We start from the raw sequence: 15662 nt of genomic DNA, 5'->3' as shown, positions 1-15662 counted from the left end.
TAGTTTAATGTATAGGTTTTATTGTTGTAACCTTGGGTGAATTTGAAGGTTTCATTTTTTGAAGCAAGAAATCCGAGTGTAGTGTCATATCACCTTCAAATTTTAAAAAAATACTTGTAAATTTATAGCTTGAAGAGAAGGTGCCAATACTTGCAAAATGTGAGGGAATATAGTACAAATACCTTCAAAAATAAAAATACTCTTCATTGATAACTTCTTAATTATATATATATAAATACTCTTCATTGATAACTTCTTAATTATATATATATATATATATATGAAGGTTTTGGGAAAATAGTTGTTTTTTTTGGAGCACTGATTGGAAGCCCAAAAGAGGCCCATTTTGGGCTCTGAACACTTCTGACTCACACAAGATGATGTTCATAAAAAATGGGTGGAGGAGGCTGGTGGCGATCTCGCCGGAGCGCGATATTAATGAAGCACGCGAAACGTGCTTGCAGATACAGTTTAAAGCGAGTTACTGTGCGTCAAAAAAAAACATAAAAACAAAACAAACAAACAAACGAGTTACAGTTTGGCTTGCAGATCCACTTTAAGGCGAGTTACTGTGCGCAAAAAAACAAACGCATCGCTGTACTTTGCAACTCCAAAAAAGGAAAAAGAAAAAGAAAGTCTTGATCATATACTGCTGCTGCTTGCTTATTAGCAACAAGAATCGACCATACAAGGTCGATCAGCAGCATGAAGCCATGTGTTAGAAATTCTTGTAAACTGATTAAGTGATAGGAGTATTAAACCCCCACCTTTACCCCCTCAGATCTAGCGCATATATATATTCACTAGTTGAGGGGTGTATGTTGAACTTGCAGCAGCAGCTGCTGATGATGATCATATGAGCTCAAGCTGCATTTTCTAAGCATCTAACATGCGTCACTACTCAAGCTATGCAATCATGGCCTTCAATTGGAGGTTCCAAATGCTGTTAATGTTGTTGGTGCTTTCATCATCATGTCTGCAAGCGGCCTCTGCAACTGATCACGCACAAAGCGCCCCTGATGCGTGCCCCTCCTTTGTGTTTGCATTTGGGGACTCTCTCACGGATACGGGCAACCTCGTGAGAACATGGAACCCTGCCATGCTCTCACCAGCTTTCCTTCCCTATGGAATCACCTACTTCAAGAATGCGGCACACCGCTTCTCAGACGGTCGTCTAATCATCGATTGCATAGGCAAGTATCAAAGCTGCATTATAATAATCTTGCGAGCAAAAGGACTTCAAAGATTAATCATCTAATTGTTGTCACGGCCATCTTCTCTGACAAGTATATTTTGATTTTTGGTGTCGTGTACGTTCGCGCGTGTGTGATTTGGGGCCATGTATGTGTGTGTGTGAGATTTGGTGCTGCAGTGCAGTCGCTGGGCCTCCCTTTCTTGCCACCTCTCTTGGACTTTGTCGGGACGGATTTCTCTCACGGTGTAAACTACGCAGTGGGCAGCGCCCCAGCTCTCAATTACACCTACTCTGTAGAGCTTGGGACTCTCCCTTATACCACCTGCACACTAGACGTTCAACTACAATGGCACCAGACCTTCTTGCAATTTATTGAAGCAGGTATAATTCCTCCTTGTGAAACTCCATATAGGATAATTTAATGCAAGTGCTAACCCCAAGCCGCCAGAACGTATATACGTTAGTATTTATGGTTGTAAATTATGTATAAGCTAACCATTACCCATGAGCTAAAGCCACATACATGATTAATTATTTGATTACTTGTAGGTTTGCAAGGAGGTGTGACCACTTTCCCCGATGCATCAGTTGTATCAGAGGCTACTTACTTCATAGAAATGGGTGGAAATGATCTTCAAAATTTTGTCATGTCTGGGTTTGAATATGCAGAAATCATGAGCTTGCTACCCCGTGTCGTGGACAAGGTTGCCGATGCTATCGAGGTTAGTGTTTAATTACCTTACTAATCTCAGCTGAATATTGCATACATCGATCAAGCCCACCAGCTTAAACCTACTTTTGCTGGTGCAATGGCGCAGCTAAATAAAGTAGAGTGCTACTCTAATTAGTGCAATATTTAGATGAACATCACAGTGCAATAATTATGGTTTATAAAGGGAGCTCAACAACGTAATCTTAATCTTGATTTTGGATATATGCATGGGTGAAGTTTCTGTACGCCAAGGGGGCACGTAATTTTATGATTAGCGGCATAGGCTTGCTGGGATGTAGTCTCCCAACCAAGTACTATGTGGGCCGCGGCCAAATATTGGACGAGAGGGGATGTTTGGCGTGGGTGAATGAGGTCTCCCGCAACTACTCCGACTCTCTGGGACGCTTGAGCGAGTCTCTGCAGCACCTCTTACCCAGTGCGACCTTCGTTTTCTTGGACCTCTACTCGGCCTTCGACGATATCATGACCAACCCTGCTAACTATGGTACAAATTAACAAAGATGATGATTTTAAGCCTAAATTTATTGAATTAATTTCCAAGACCTAACCACTAAAATTAACATGGCTATAATATGACTATCTTGTCATAAGATCTTTCAATGAATAAATAAATAAACTAGTACAATGTTTTTTAGAGGTATGATATTAGAATCTTTACTTAGCTTAACATTAGAAATGATGGCTATAATAACATGACTAGCTTGTCAATAAATAAATAAACTAGTACAATGTTTTTTAGAGGTATGATATTAGAATCTTTACTTAGCTTAACATTAGAAATGATGGCTATAATAACATGACTAGCTTGTCACATAAGATCCTTCAATCAATACACATTTTGACATAAACTAGTTCAACAATTTGTTGAGGTATGGCCTTGAAGTACTTACAAATTTGGTTGACATTGCTTCAGGACTTATTGATATTGAAAATGTATGTTGTGGAGCACCAAGCCTTGGAGCGGCATCATTGAATCGATACAACCCTTTGGCTGTCTGCAGTCATACTAGTGTCTTATGTGATGATCCCAACACTTTCTTGATGTGGGATGGAATTCACTTCACTGACAATGTGTATCGACAGATTGTCAATATGTTTATTGAAGGGAGATTCATTACACCTTCAAATGCACTTTCAAGGTGTGGTGCTACATCTCTTGGGAGAGCATGATTTTGAGGTATGGTGTGAGAGCATAAAATTTCCATTTTTTCAAGTCCTTTTTTTTACAATAAACACCCAAAAGTTGTGACTCCTATTGCAAAGTTTATCTAGCAATCAATTATTGTATTCTTTTGGCAAGATGCATTCCTTTATATACATCAACTGTTCATTTTTTAAAAAAAATAGAATTATAGTAAACGCTAACATTTACTATAATCCTAAGGTCCAACTTCTGTTGTACGGCAGGAATAAGGAGGTCAAGTTTTCAATAATGAAAATGGCACTTTATTTGACAATGTATATATCCAAAAATTAGGAGAAAAATGCACAAATAGAAGTTTGTCATTTACCACAAGATTTAGAAGAGTTTATTCCTCTAGCTATGGTATAATGAATTCATACAAGGTGCTTCATAAACCTTTTAGATTTATTATTTGAAATGAAAAGGGGTATATACAACTGCAGTATATCCAGATCTAAAAGATTTTATAACAAACATGAGAAGTAAACATGTTACCTTAAGAAGTGATCTTAACATGACCAATTACGTGTAAATAAAAATTTATCATTTAAGGGGGTTTGGCACAACTAGGTGTAGAGTCTACTAGGATCACTCTACAAAAAATACCTTACATGTGAAACACTCTTAGGTAGCACAATACATAATTCACTGAATATTCAGGAACACTTGAGTGTTCCACAAGAGTGAAGAATGCAAGGGGCTTTTCTAGTTGGAACCTAGTAGAACAACCCTCGCTTGTGGAGAAGCTAGGTTCCTTAACCATGCCTTTCTTGGTGTCACTACCACAAGGGAGTGTAGCACTTGGGTAATGAGAAAAGAGGGAGAGAAATACAAAAATATTAATCTCAACCTTAATGCTAATGGGAGTGAGAAAATGGGGGGAAAATGATGAAGAGGAAGAATCGAGTACACAACATCACTCTACACACAAAACAATCTAAACATGAATGCATGCATCAAAAAGAGAAAAAAATGCAAGTGATCCCAACACAAGAGCATAAAAGTAGACTCATTTTCCATAGGCATGTACTATGTGAAGTGTCAATTTCGATGGTGTATGCTCAATTTCTAGTTTGGTGAAAAGTTATAAGAAAAATTTAGTTATAGGACTATCTATGTAGTAGAGAGAAGTAAATAAGCTAAGTGTTAGAGGTGTTAGTGGATGTATGTTTATATGACTGGTTCAAATATGTTTATATGACTGGTTCAATTATAGTTGCAGTATAACAGGGTTATAGTACCACGATGTTAGAGATTGTAGGTTTCTTGTTGCAAGTTAGAAAGTTTTCTAAAAGTACCAAATGGTAAGTTGCTGTGAATAACTATGCCTAATAGTCTATCAGATTATGAGCATGAGAAGCTAAATAAGAATAACTTCCAAGTGTGGAAGTTCCAAATGACAAAGGAGTTCAACATATGTGATAAAAAGGATCCAAATATTGGTGAAGAAAATTCCACCTCTCAGAAGGTGCATGCATTTAAAGCACGACATGAAAGAGATATAGAAAGGTATTGTATTGGTTTTTTGTCAGTGTGACAAATTCTCTCACTGGGGGTCACTCAAAAACATATAAGATAGCACGTGAGTTTAGTATAAGGGGTTTTTTTCTCTTGTGAAGTTATAGAAAATTTACACACATGAGGGGATTTTTAAATGAAATGGTGAAAATTTTAGTACATAAGAGGTACTTTTATTATAAAAAGTGTTATAGAAGGGGTGTTCTTAAAATTTAAAATCCCGTAAAGTAGGGGGTTTTTCAAATATCCCTTAATTAAACACACATGTTACGTGTAGGGGGTTGATAGAGTGACCCCTCCCCCCACCAAATTCTGGGACTTCATAAAAAGTAGAATGATATTAAAAGTGGAAAGTTGTAGTAAGGCAACTATGCTAGTATGCATCATCAAGTAAATAGGCTGATAATAGAAATAAGTAGTTGTTAATGTCATAACATATGCTCATATCCACAGGAGACATGTTAAGATTGTGAGATATTTGGTATGTGGATTTTGGTGCCTCTAACCACATTACCACTCATGGAAAGTGGTTAGAGATATGTAGAGAATGAGAAAACTAGGATATATGTCCCCAAGGTGGTAGCCTAGTGGATAAGACTTTGGACGGAGGTCTTGGATTCAAATCCGCTTGTTGGGGACATCTTATAATAAGGGTGTGTTCGTGCAGGTGGCCATGTAGGTACCATTTGCACATCTTAGGCCGTCATCGTCCAATCATCATGGTGCTTGCTTTCACCTTCCTCTTCGGCGACACTAGTGTGCAATGCTTTGATCCCTTCAAGCTCATGCTTTGGATCAGGGACGATGGGTTGCCATATGAACATCAAAGATCGGTACTCAACTTGCCTTTCCGAGTACTACCAAAGCTGTGTAGGGTGTTCACTCCAATCGTCCAAGTGATTAACTTGTGGAATTCATCCCACGAGGCTAGTCCACACTGCCTACAAAGTGGGAAATATTTGGAAGAGTGGTACCCTCTTATGGTTCTTGGGTATGTGTGTGGTTAGTATGGTGTGCGCACAATTGGGTGAAATTCTCATGTGTGACTAGGAATAGAATAAGACCTCATGAAAAAAAGAAAACTAGGATATGTGGAAACATATGATAATACTTTGCATCCCATTGTGCATGTTGGTAAAGTGCCATTATCTATGCAGGATGGTAAAGTGGAGTACTTGGAAGATTTACTTCATGATCCAAATATTACAAAGAACTTAGTTTTTGTTGGATAGATGGTTGAGCACGGTCTACAAATAAGGTTTCATTCTCAAGGATGTTTTATAAAATACTTCAAAAGTTAGTGCTGCTTTGTTATAAAGTGTAACAAAAATTTAAGGATGTTTGCTTTGGATGATATTTACATGCTTGAGGTTAAAGCAGTCATGTTTACATATGGAATGAGTGTCATTGCAAATATTTACATATGGCATAAGCGCATTGGTCATATGAATATATAGTGGTAGCTAAAGTCTATATAGGCCCAAAGTTTTGTATACAGGTTTGCAAAAGTTTACGATTAATGGTATGCATAAAGTATGCCTCAAACGATATATGTGGATGGATGAGATTGCATCTCTATACCTTGAATGAGGTATTTCAATGGTCAAGATTTTATTTCAATATCTCGTTCGAGATATGTGGAATGTACATTTGAGCGGTCAATTATGCCGAATGTACATTTGAGCGGTGTGTCTACTAGGGGGATACATCGTGGCATTGATGTGGATCCGAGTGGCATGAATATCTCGATCGAGATAGTGTGGTGGCGGTGACCTGTACCGGTGACATGGATGATGACTGGAAACCCGAACCTGCTAGCGTGGCATTAGTTGGTATCTCATTCGAGATATGTCGCTTTAGGCTTGGGAGGCACGTGTCGTGTTTTAATTGATGGCGATATCATGATCGAGGTACTCTGCCCGAGCAAGGTTTTGAGCTCATTAAAGCTCTTATCGAAAATAGCATCCCAAAAGATAGCTTACGTCTTGAGTAAACCAATTAGAGGTGCTACAATAGTTGCATAATGCTCCATGAATCTTCTATAGAAAGAAGACAATCCCAAAAATCTCTCAATTTCATTTTATTGCTAAGGGTTGTCCATTCCTTTTGTCAAGGGAATTGGTTCAGAAGCAGAAGCTCAAACATCGGGCCTTGCTAGGGGAATTGGTTCAGAAGCAGAAACTCCAGGGAATTTGTTTTATTGCTAGGGGTTGGCCATTCCTTTTGTCAAGGGAATTGGTTCAAAAGCAGAAGCCATTCCTTTTGCCAGGTGTTACACCTAGTAGTGCAATGGTAGCGGAAGGATCAATGGCAAGCAGAGTGTTCAACCCACAACACACAATGTGAGCACCACCTCATTATCACACGTGTGAAGGTGGCGGATTGTAACCACCATAGAGCTATTGCCACGATCAAGAAGGCATTGTTTAAAAGGGTGACCAACTACTGTAGAAGATATGGAGTGTGTGTGCCGTCATTGTCTAAGTGATGTGTGATGAAGTGTATTTTTGCAAGTTCTCAATATTAGTTGACAGTTAGTCATGAAGCTTGATAGCATGTTCGAATCTTGCAAGTGGTGATCTATACTGGGTATCTATTATGTTACTCTGTTATTCTTTCCGAATGAAACTAAGAGCACACTTGCCATTACTTTTCTCTTTTGTGTCACATGTTACTCTATGATGTCTGAACCTGTTGTGTTTCTTCTTAAGTGTACATGCTGTGTATGAGAGAGTGTGAGTGTGACATGGAAAGGAGTGATGCAAACTTAGAACTGGGAAACACTATGCTTAAGCATGCCCAGCTGAGCAGAGACTGGAATGTTCCCCATGACCACGTAAGGGTTGGTGTTTGAGTCCAGAATCTCTGGCAAGAGTGAACACGTCTCCCACAGCATTGCCTAACTAGTCTGATACACCAAACTATTGTCTTGCCATTCCACTGATAGCGAAATCATCGAGAAACAAGAAGCCATTAAATCTGAACATAATGATGATGATGAAGATGATGTCAAGTCCACTACCAATGGGATAGATCTTTTTGTTAGTCTTGCAATGGGACATATAGATCTTGAGATAGACCAATTAGCATGTATGGATGTGATGGAAGATGTGGCCGATGTTGAGCCAAGCTCACCCTAATACATTAATCAATTTCTCAATTTACTAGTCTTGATTAAGTCCATACTTGATTGTATTAAATTTTGTGCTTTTTTTGTGATATTGTACTACAAAAAAACCCAATCCTTTTCTCTCAACAAGGAGATATTGTGAGCTCTTTGGAATGCTCTCTTGAATTTTAGAATGTGTTTGTGCGTGGCTATACACTGGCTATAGCTATGTGCATAGTTACATGTATAGCCTCGCGTAGCTATAGTCGCGTGCATAGCCATACACTAGAACTACACACCCTACATAGCTACACCAGGTCCCCTCTCACTACTCTCTCTCCTTTTCACACAGCTATCCTGTATGGCTATTCTTTCCTTCTCTTGTTATGTGAAGATGCATTTCTTTGCCTTTGGATTCAACTTTGTTCTCACTTCATATTTGGGAATATGTATATATGCAATGAATCCAAATACTTTCAATGGACACATAGTTTTATACTTGCAAATGTTTATTTAGGCATCATACCATGAACATCTTTAGTTAGGGGTCCTATTCATAATGTAAACATCTTTAGTTAGGGGTCCTATTCATAATGTAAACATCATTCACTTCTACCCAAAAATAATTTGGCATATTCTTTTCAGACATTAAAGTACATTCCACTTCTATAATATACCTACGTTTTCTTTCTTTTACACCATCTGGTTTGCAGTGTGCCTGCACGTAAACTATCTCTTGATCCCCTGTTTTTTTAAGAAATCACTGAACTCATTGGAAAAATACTGTTCCCCACCATACGATCTTAGAAAAATTGATATGCATACCTTTCTCTTTATGGACCATGGCTTTAAATCTCTGAAAGTTAGCAAACACCTCACTTTTCTCCTTCAAGAAATAAACCCACACTTTTCTAGTGTGACCATCAATGCATGTAACATAATACCTACAACTTGCAATTGTTACAATCTTGGTCGATCCCCATACATTCGAATGTATAACATCCAATGGCCTTGCATTGACATGCTTTTCATGCAAGAAAGCATGTTTAGCCTGCTTACCAAGCTAGTATGCTTCATATAGAGATGAAATCAAGATCGTTTAAAAACCTCGAACGAGGTTCATCTACAAAATCCGACCCGTCCATTCACGCACATTTGAAGATGTGATCCCAGCCGTTTAAATATCTCGATCGAGGTATTAAATGAATCTCGACGGTTAAACATACCTCGATCATGGTAATGACTTAAAATTTAGGCCGTCCGTGTACCTCGAACGAGATACTGAATTTAAATCTCAGCCATCCTTCACCAACCCTAAAATTAAGTGCGTATCTTAGTCATTTGTCTCACTAACCCTAAAATCCGGAGCATACATCTTGCAAACCCTCAAGTACATGATGCCACCGAACCTCGTTCGAGGTTATAAAACTGGAGAAGTTTTTTTTTGCCTCATTGTCAGAAGACGTTTTCACTCTCCTTACTCTCTTGATTTGGATTAGCATTAGTGGGCCCATTAGCATTGTTTTATAGCTTCATTAGTGCTACTTAGCACTAAGCATTAGACCTTTCACATTAGACCTTTCATATTGGGCCTTTCACATTGGACCTTTGTGTTAGGCTTAGGTTTTAGCATAGAGTCACGCGAGGAGGGTCGCTCATCTATTGTGGACCTCATCATGGGAGATAGACCGCGAGTTAGTAGCTATCCGTAGGAGTGCTAGAGACACACAGTCTACATTACATATCGTGGCAGACTTGGAGGCGATGCTTTCGTCCCTTCGTAGCCTTCACGATATTGTTTATGTAGATGAGTGGATAGCCCACCATCGCACTGCTCGTGTGTCACATGGCTTGACATATCGTGAGGTCTGTGATCTTGGTCCGATTAGGGATGGAGCCTTCTTAGATCTTTTCCTCGATAGTCGTGGGATGAGGCATGGGGCGGGCAAGCCCCTTACTATTTCGCGGTGTTTGCATCCTCGTATGGCGGCACATATGTATAGTCGATATGTTGCCGCATATGGGAGGATGCCGAACAACCCGCCAGATTTCCATATACTTTGCAAAGCAATTATATGTGAAGTTTGTCTTAGGGGAGGAGGTGGATTACACTAGCCATCAGCTTGGTGGCCGGGCTAGCTAAGGCCATCTCCAGGACCAAGGTAGGCGGCCTCCACTAGCTCGTCGTGTAGCTCCTACAGATCCGACGTTTGTGCCTATGTCGACAGTCAAGGCTCTTGGCACCCAGGTTGGCATCGACGTACGCGGTACCACACGGAGAGCATCCAGCACGTGGTGCGCTTGTTCTCACAATTGATACCGACGAGAGATGTCGAGGTATTTACACATTTATTACTTCTTAAGTTTTTTTAGTCATTTTTTTACATGTTTATATGTACTTTTCTATATTTTTACATGAGCGACATGGTTGATTGTGTCATGTAGGGTCCCACACCTACCACTGAGAGACTAGACCTGCATTTCAAATGGCAGATTACTCAAAAAGTAAAGCATACAAATAATTGATTAGTCTCTCTCATTAGGTATTAATTAAAGAAATTTATAACTTTGGACCTTAATTATAACTCTTTTACATAATACAAGAGAAACCTACTTGCTGTGGATGTCATACTCTCTCGCATGCCATGCCTCTGCCATCCGTAATGCAACTCTAAGGCGGTTAATCTCCTCACTCGCCTCTATCAACTCTCTCTCACTGGTAGGTGTGGGACCCTGTGTGACACAATCAACCATGCCGCTCATTTTAAAAATATAGAAAAGTACATATAAACATGTAAACAAATGCCTGAAAAAACTTAAGATGTAATAAATGTGTCAATACCTCGACATCTGTTGTTGGTATCGATCGTGAGAACAAGCGCACCGTGCTGGATGCTCTCCATGGTACTCCGTACGTCAATGCTGCCCACCTGGGTGCCAAGAGCATTAACTCTTGACAAAGGCACAAACGACAAATCTGTAGCAGCTACATGAAGGGCTGGTGGAGGCTGCCTACCCTGGTCCTAGAGACGGCCTCGGCCAGCACCGTCGCTAGGCTAATGGCTAGTTTAATCCACCTCCTCTCCTAAGACAAACTCCGCATATAATTGCTTTGTGAAGTATACCTCCTCTCCTAAGACAAACTCCCCATATAATTGCTTTGTGAAGTATATGGAAATCTAGCGGTTGTTCGGCATCCTCCCATATGCGGCAATATATCGACTATAGATATGTGCCGCCATACGAGAATGCGAACACTACGAAATAGTAAGGGGCTTGCCCATCCCACGGCTCTCAAGGAAAAGATCTAAGTAGGATCCATCCCTAATCGGATCAAGATCACAGAGCTGACGATATATCAGGCCATGTGACACAAGAGCAGTGCGATGGTGTGGGCTATCCACTCATCTACATAAACAATATCGTGAAGGCTTTGAAGGGATGATAGCATCACCTCCAAGTCTGCCACAATATGTAATGGAGACGGTGTGTCTCTAGTAGTCCTATGGGTAGCCGTTAACTCATGGTCTATCTCCATGATGAGGTCCACAATAGACAAGCGGACCTCCTCACGTGACTCCATGCTAAAACCTAAGCCTAACACAAATGGGCAAGTCAATGTGAAAGGTCCAATGTTTAGTGCTAAGTAGCACTAATATAGCTATAAAACAATACTAATGAGCCCACTAATTGCTAATCCAAATCAAGAGAGCAAGGAGAGTGAAAATGACATGTGACAATGAGGCAAAAAAAAAACTTTTCGGTTTTATAACCTCGATCAAGTTTCCGTGGCATGCATTTTAGGTTTTGCAAGATGTACGCTCCGGATGTACGCACGATTTTAGGGTTAGTGAGACAAACGGCCAAGATACGCATTTGATTTTAGGGTTGGTGAGGGATCGATGGGGCTGCAATTTGAATTAAGTACCTTGTTTGAGGTACAAGACGACTTAGATTTTGGGTCATTACCATGATTGAGGTATGTTTGAGAGTCGAGATTCACTTCATACCTCGATCGAGACTAATCAAATTTTCAAATCTATGAAAAGAAAGATGCATATTTGGAAATACTTTTATTATAAAAGTGTTACTTTCATCAAAATTGATTTTTATGCATAAATAGATGCATAAAAGAATTTTCTTATTATAAAAGCATTACTTTCATTAATTTTGATTTATGCATAAAAAGATGCATAAAGAAATTTATTTTTATTTCAAAAGAGTTATTCTCATTAATTTTGATTTTATGCATAGAAAGATGCATAAAGAAATTTATTTTTATTTCAAAAGAGCTATTCTCATTAATTTTGATTTTATGCATAGAAAGATGCATAAAGAAATTTATTTTTATTTCAAAAGAGCAATTCTCATTAATTTTGATTTTATGCATAGAAAGATGCATAAAGAAATTTATTTTTATTTCAAAAGAGCTATTCTCATTAATTTTGATTTTATGCATTGAAAGGTGCGTAAAGAAATTTATTTTTATTTCAAAAGAGCTATTCTCATTAATTTTGATTTTATGCATTGAAAGGTGCGTAAAGAAATTTATTTTTATTTCAAAAGAGCTATTCTCATTAATTTTGATTTTATGCATAGAAAGGTGCATAAAGAAATTTATTTTTATTTCAAAAGAGCTATTCTCATTAATTTTGATTTTATGCATAGAAAGGTGCATAAAGAAATTTATTTTTATTTCAAAAGAGCTATTCTCATTAATTTTGATTTTATGCATAGAAAGGTGCATAAAGAAATTTATTTTTATTTCAAAAGAGCTATTCTTATTAATTTTGATTTTATGCATAGAAAGATGCATAAAAGATTTATTTTTATTTTGAAAGTGTTATTCTCCTTAAAATTGAATTTATGCATAAATAGATGCATAAACGGATGTATGTGAAAGGATAGATGTGGATGTGTATGTGATAAGTATGGATGTGAATGTATGTGGGAGAATATATGTGGATGTAAATGTGATGGATATGAACGAGAATTGAGGCGAAGAGATGTGATGTAAATTGGATAGATATGAATGATAAGGGATGTGAATGAATGATATAGGATGTGAATGAATGTGATAACATATGAATCGGGATGTGAAAGAATGATAAGGGATGTGAATGGATGTGATGTGATGTGAATCGGGGTGTGAATGAACGATAAGGGACGTGAATGAATGTGTTAGTATGTGAAAGAATGATAAGGGATGTGAATGGATGTGATGTGATGTGAATCGGGGTGTGAATGAACGATAAGGGACGTGAATGAATGTGTTAGTATGTGAATCGGGATGTGAATGAATGAGATTTGATGTGAAATGAATGTGATAAGATGCGATGTAAACTGAATAGATGTTAATGTATGTGAAGTGATGAGATATATGGGTAGATGCAAGTGGATGAGATCTAATGAGGATAAATGAGGAAATAACTGATGAGTTAGAAAAAGATGTGATTAGATGAGAATGGGAATACTTATGAAATGAATGTGGATTGATGTGTCGGTAATGTGGATTGATGTGTATGGATGTATGGATGATGTGGATTGATGTGGATGGATGTATGGATGATGTGAATTGATGTGGTTGATGTGGATGGATGTATGGATGATGTGGATTGATGTGGATGGATGTTAGGATAATGTGGATTGATTTGGATGGATGTATGGAAGATGTGGATGGATGTGTGGATAATGTGGATTGATGTGGATGGATGTATGGATGATGTGGTTGATGTGGATGGATGTATGGATGATGTGGAATTATGTGTGGATGATGCGATTGGATGTGTGGATGATGCGATTAGATGCGATTTGATGTGGGAATGATTTGATGTGATAGGGATTGAGACGAAGAAAATAAAATTGTGGTAAGATGAGAAAAGATGGGGACTAATGTGAATGGATGCGGAGTAATGAGAAAAGATGGAAATATTGTTGGAACTATATTTGTATGTGAAATCTGTTTTTAAATGATTGTTTTATGTCAAGAATGCCGGCAAGGCATTTTGACCGTCTTGTGATTGAGGTCATGGAGACCTTTCTGTTAAAGTTGCAACTGCTGAGACGGAGAGTCATCGGAGGACGTCTCGCATAGCAAGGTCGACCGACGTCTTGACCAACCTCAGTTTGATTTAAATGGTGAGCTTCTGGTACAGCGGATGAGGGACCAAGGAAGCAGCCTATGAGTGAAGCATAGGTGACCTGTGAAGGATCCTAGAGGGTGCTGACCATACGGTGCTTGGGCTCTGGGTCACCGAAGATATCCACAAGTACGTCGGGAAAGATATTGGAACAAGGAGTAAGAGTTGTTTTCTAAATTCGCGCATGGATCTGGTTGATTGACCTTGCTAGTCCTCAACGGATGAGTCCATGGCTCTTTTATATGGATATGTTGGTTGATCTTACTGATCTTCAAGGGAGATTCCATCTGGATATTTTTATGTGATTATATTGTCGGGTACTATGAGCTAGGAACTATTGAAAAGGCCCCTGAGTGAACAGGTGGTGAGCGTTCTGGTTGCCAATGATGCCATAAGTACATCGATGAAGGAATAAATTGGAAATTAGGATTCAACTGGATAATTAGAGGATTATGATCAATAACACTATGGTTTCATTAAATGATTGTTTTAAAGATTGTTGAATCTGTGAAAAAGGCAAGTTCATATTGGGTGTGTAAGTGGTATGACTAGTTTTATGTTTGCATGAATATCTGGCTAGGGGGCCTGGGAACTCTTTTCCCTGGTACCTGGGATAAAAACTAACCAAATTCCTAATTGGATCCCATGACTAGAGTGGTTGGGCGGTTGGCTAACCCATGGGACTGTAGGCTGGATTGATGGATCCGTAAATCGAGATTCAATTTCTGTATAGTACGATAGATAAGGTAGATCTTGGATAAAAATTGTTCTATGGAAAAGAATCAACGGCTGTGCCTCTTAATGAGGAAAAAAGCATTGGTCTCTATGATCCAAGTACAATCTTTTCCCTAATCTGACTATGGGACTTACGGGTTTGGTCAGATCAGTTCAGTTAGTTGAGGCTTTTGACTACGTTAGAGAAAATTTTAAAAAGAGGAATCACCCGTGCTTTCCGAGCAAGGGAAGTTTTTTCGAGTTCGGTTTTGGAAGAACCGATGGATTAGTCTCTTGTCTGGATATCCATTGGCGATTTCCCAAGTGTGGGACCCTGTCCCGTGCAAGAAGTGCTACTTCCGCTGCTAGCACCCCCAAATTCGTTGCGCAGTGGGGTCAGGGATCTTAAAGCTAGTATCAGAGAAAATTGACTAATGAGGATCAACCGAGAAGCCAAAAATGTCAAAAAATTATGAAGAAGCAGTAAAGGGTTGTAATTGTGTGATAAAGTTCATATAAATTGATATTCAAACTGAAATTCGTAAATTGGTAATTGGGTCTTCAGATGGAAGTACCACAATTGTATGGAATCCCTGACTTGCTTGAGGCTTAGACATGATGGAATTTACTTGAAAATTTCCATGAAGGACTGTTCAGATAGAAATTTCAGTCTAATGGACCATTATTGTGATAAGGATTAAATGTTACGATCTGAGTGAATTATTATCTGATGATGGGTTTTATATAAGGGATCTTTATCCCAGGATTCTGATGGGTTCTCTAGACTATAAGGAACCCCAGAATCAGTTGGATCTTAAGGAAATGAATTATTATCTGATGATGGGTTTTATATAAGGGATCTTTATCCCAGGATTCTGATGGGTTCTCTAGACTATAAAGAAACGAATTGTCCTCTAATGTTGCGAGATGAGGACATCTCGCGTTTTTTAAGTGGGGTAGGATGTAAGATTCGTCCCTCCGGCTTTTGAGATGTGTAGGTGTAAGAACCTCCCCTTCTGATCTTATAATTATTTCCCTCTCTGAAATAAAAGAAAGATCTTGTTTTACCC

At 38.7% G+C, this 15662-nt stretch overlaps 1 protein-coding gene across 1 annotated transcript; it reads left to right on the top strand.

Moving 5' to 3' along the window:
- The first annotated feature begins 553 nt into the window (after nucleotides 1-553).
- On the top strand, nucleotides 554-3181 carry LOC147612095 (GDSL esterase/lipase At5g45910-like). Its single transcript, XM_086783981.1, has 5 exons — nucleotides 554-1193; nucleotides 1373-1576; nucleotides 1745-1917; nucleotides 2145-2412; nucleotides 2842-3181. The coding sequence occupies exons 1-5, from the start codon at nucleotides 890-892 to the stop codon at nucleotides 3096-3098; spliced, it is 1206 nt and encodes a 401-aa protein (XP_086640107.1). The 5' UTR covers nucleotides 554-889; the 3' UTR covers nucleotides 3099-3181.
- Nucleotides 3182-15662: the final 12481 nt, after the last annotated feature.

This window comes from Cibotium barometz, chromosome 46 (genome assembly GCF_041138505.1).
Source record: "Cibotium barometz isolate CiBa-2024 chromosome 46, ASM4113850v1, whole genome shotgun sequence".
In the NCBI taxonomy this organism is placed as follows: Eukaryota; Viridiplantae; Streptophyta; class Polypodiopsida; order Cyatheales; family Cibotiaceae; genus Cibotium; species Cibotium barometz.
The sequence above is the reverse complement of the archived record's forward strand: the minus strand, read 5'-3'. Positions and strand labels throughout refer to the sequence as shown.

What these genes read in the sequence shown, in the direction of transcription:
- LOC147612095 (XM_086783981.1), top strand. Translation starts at nt 890, where the DNA reads ATGCGTCACTACTCAAGCTATGCAATCATGGCCTTCAATTGGAGGTTC. An exon ending in TCTAATCATCGATTGCATAG is followed by an intron (nt 1,194 to 1,372) that starts GCAAGTATCAAA and finishes TTGGTGCTGCAG; the next exon opens with TGCAGTCGCTGGGCCTCCCT. An exon ending in GACCAACCCTGCTAACTATG is followed by an intron (nt 2,413 to 2,841) that starts GTACAAATTAAC and finishes ACATTGCTTCAG; the next exon opens with GACTTATTGATATTGAAAAT.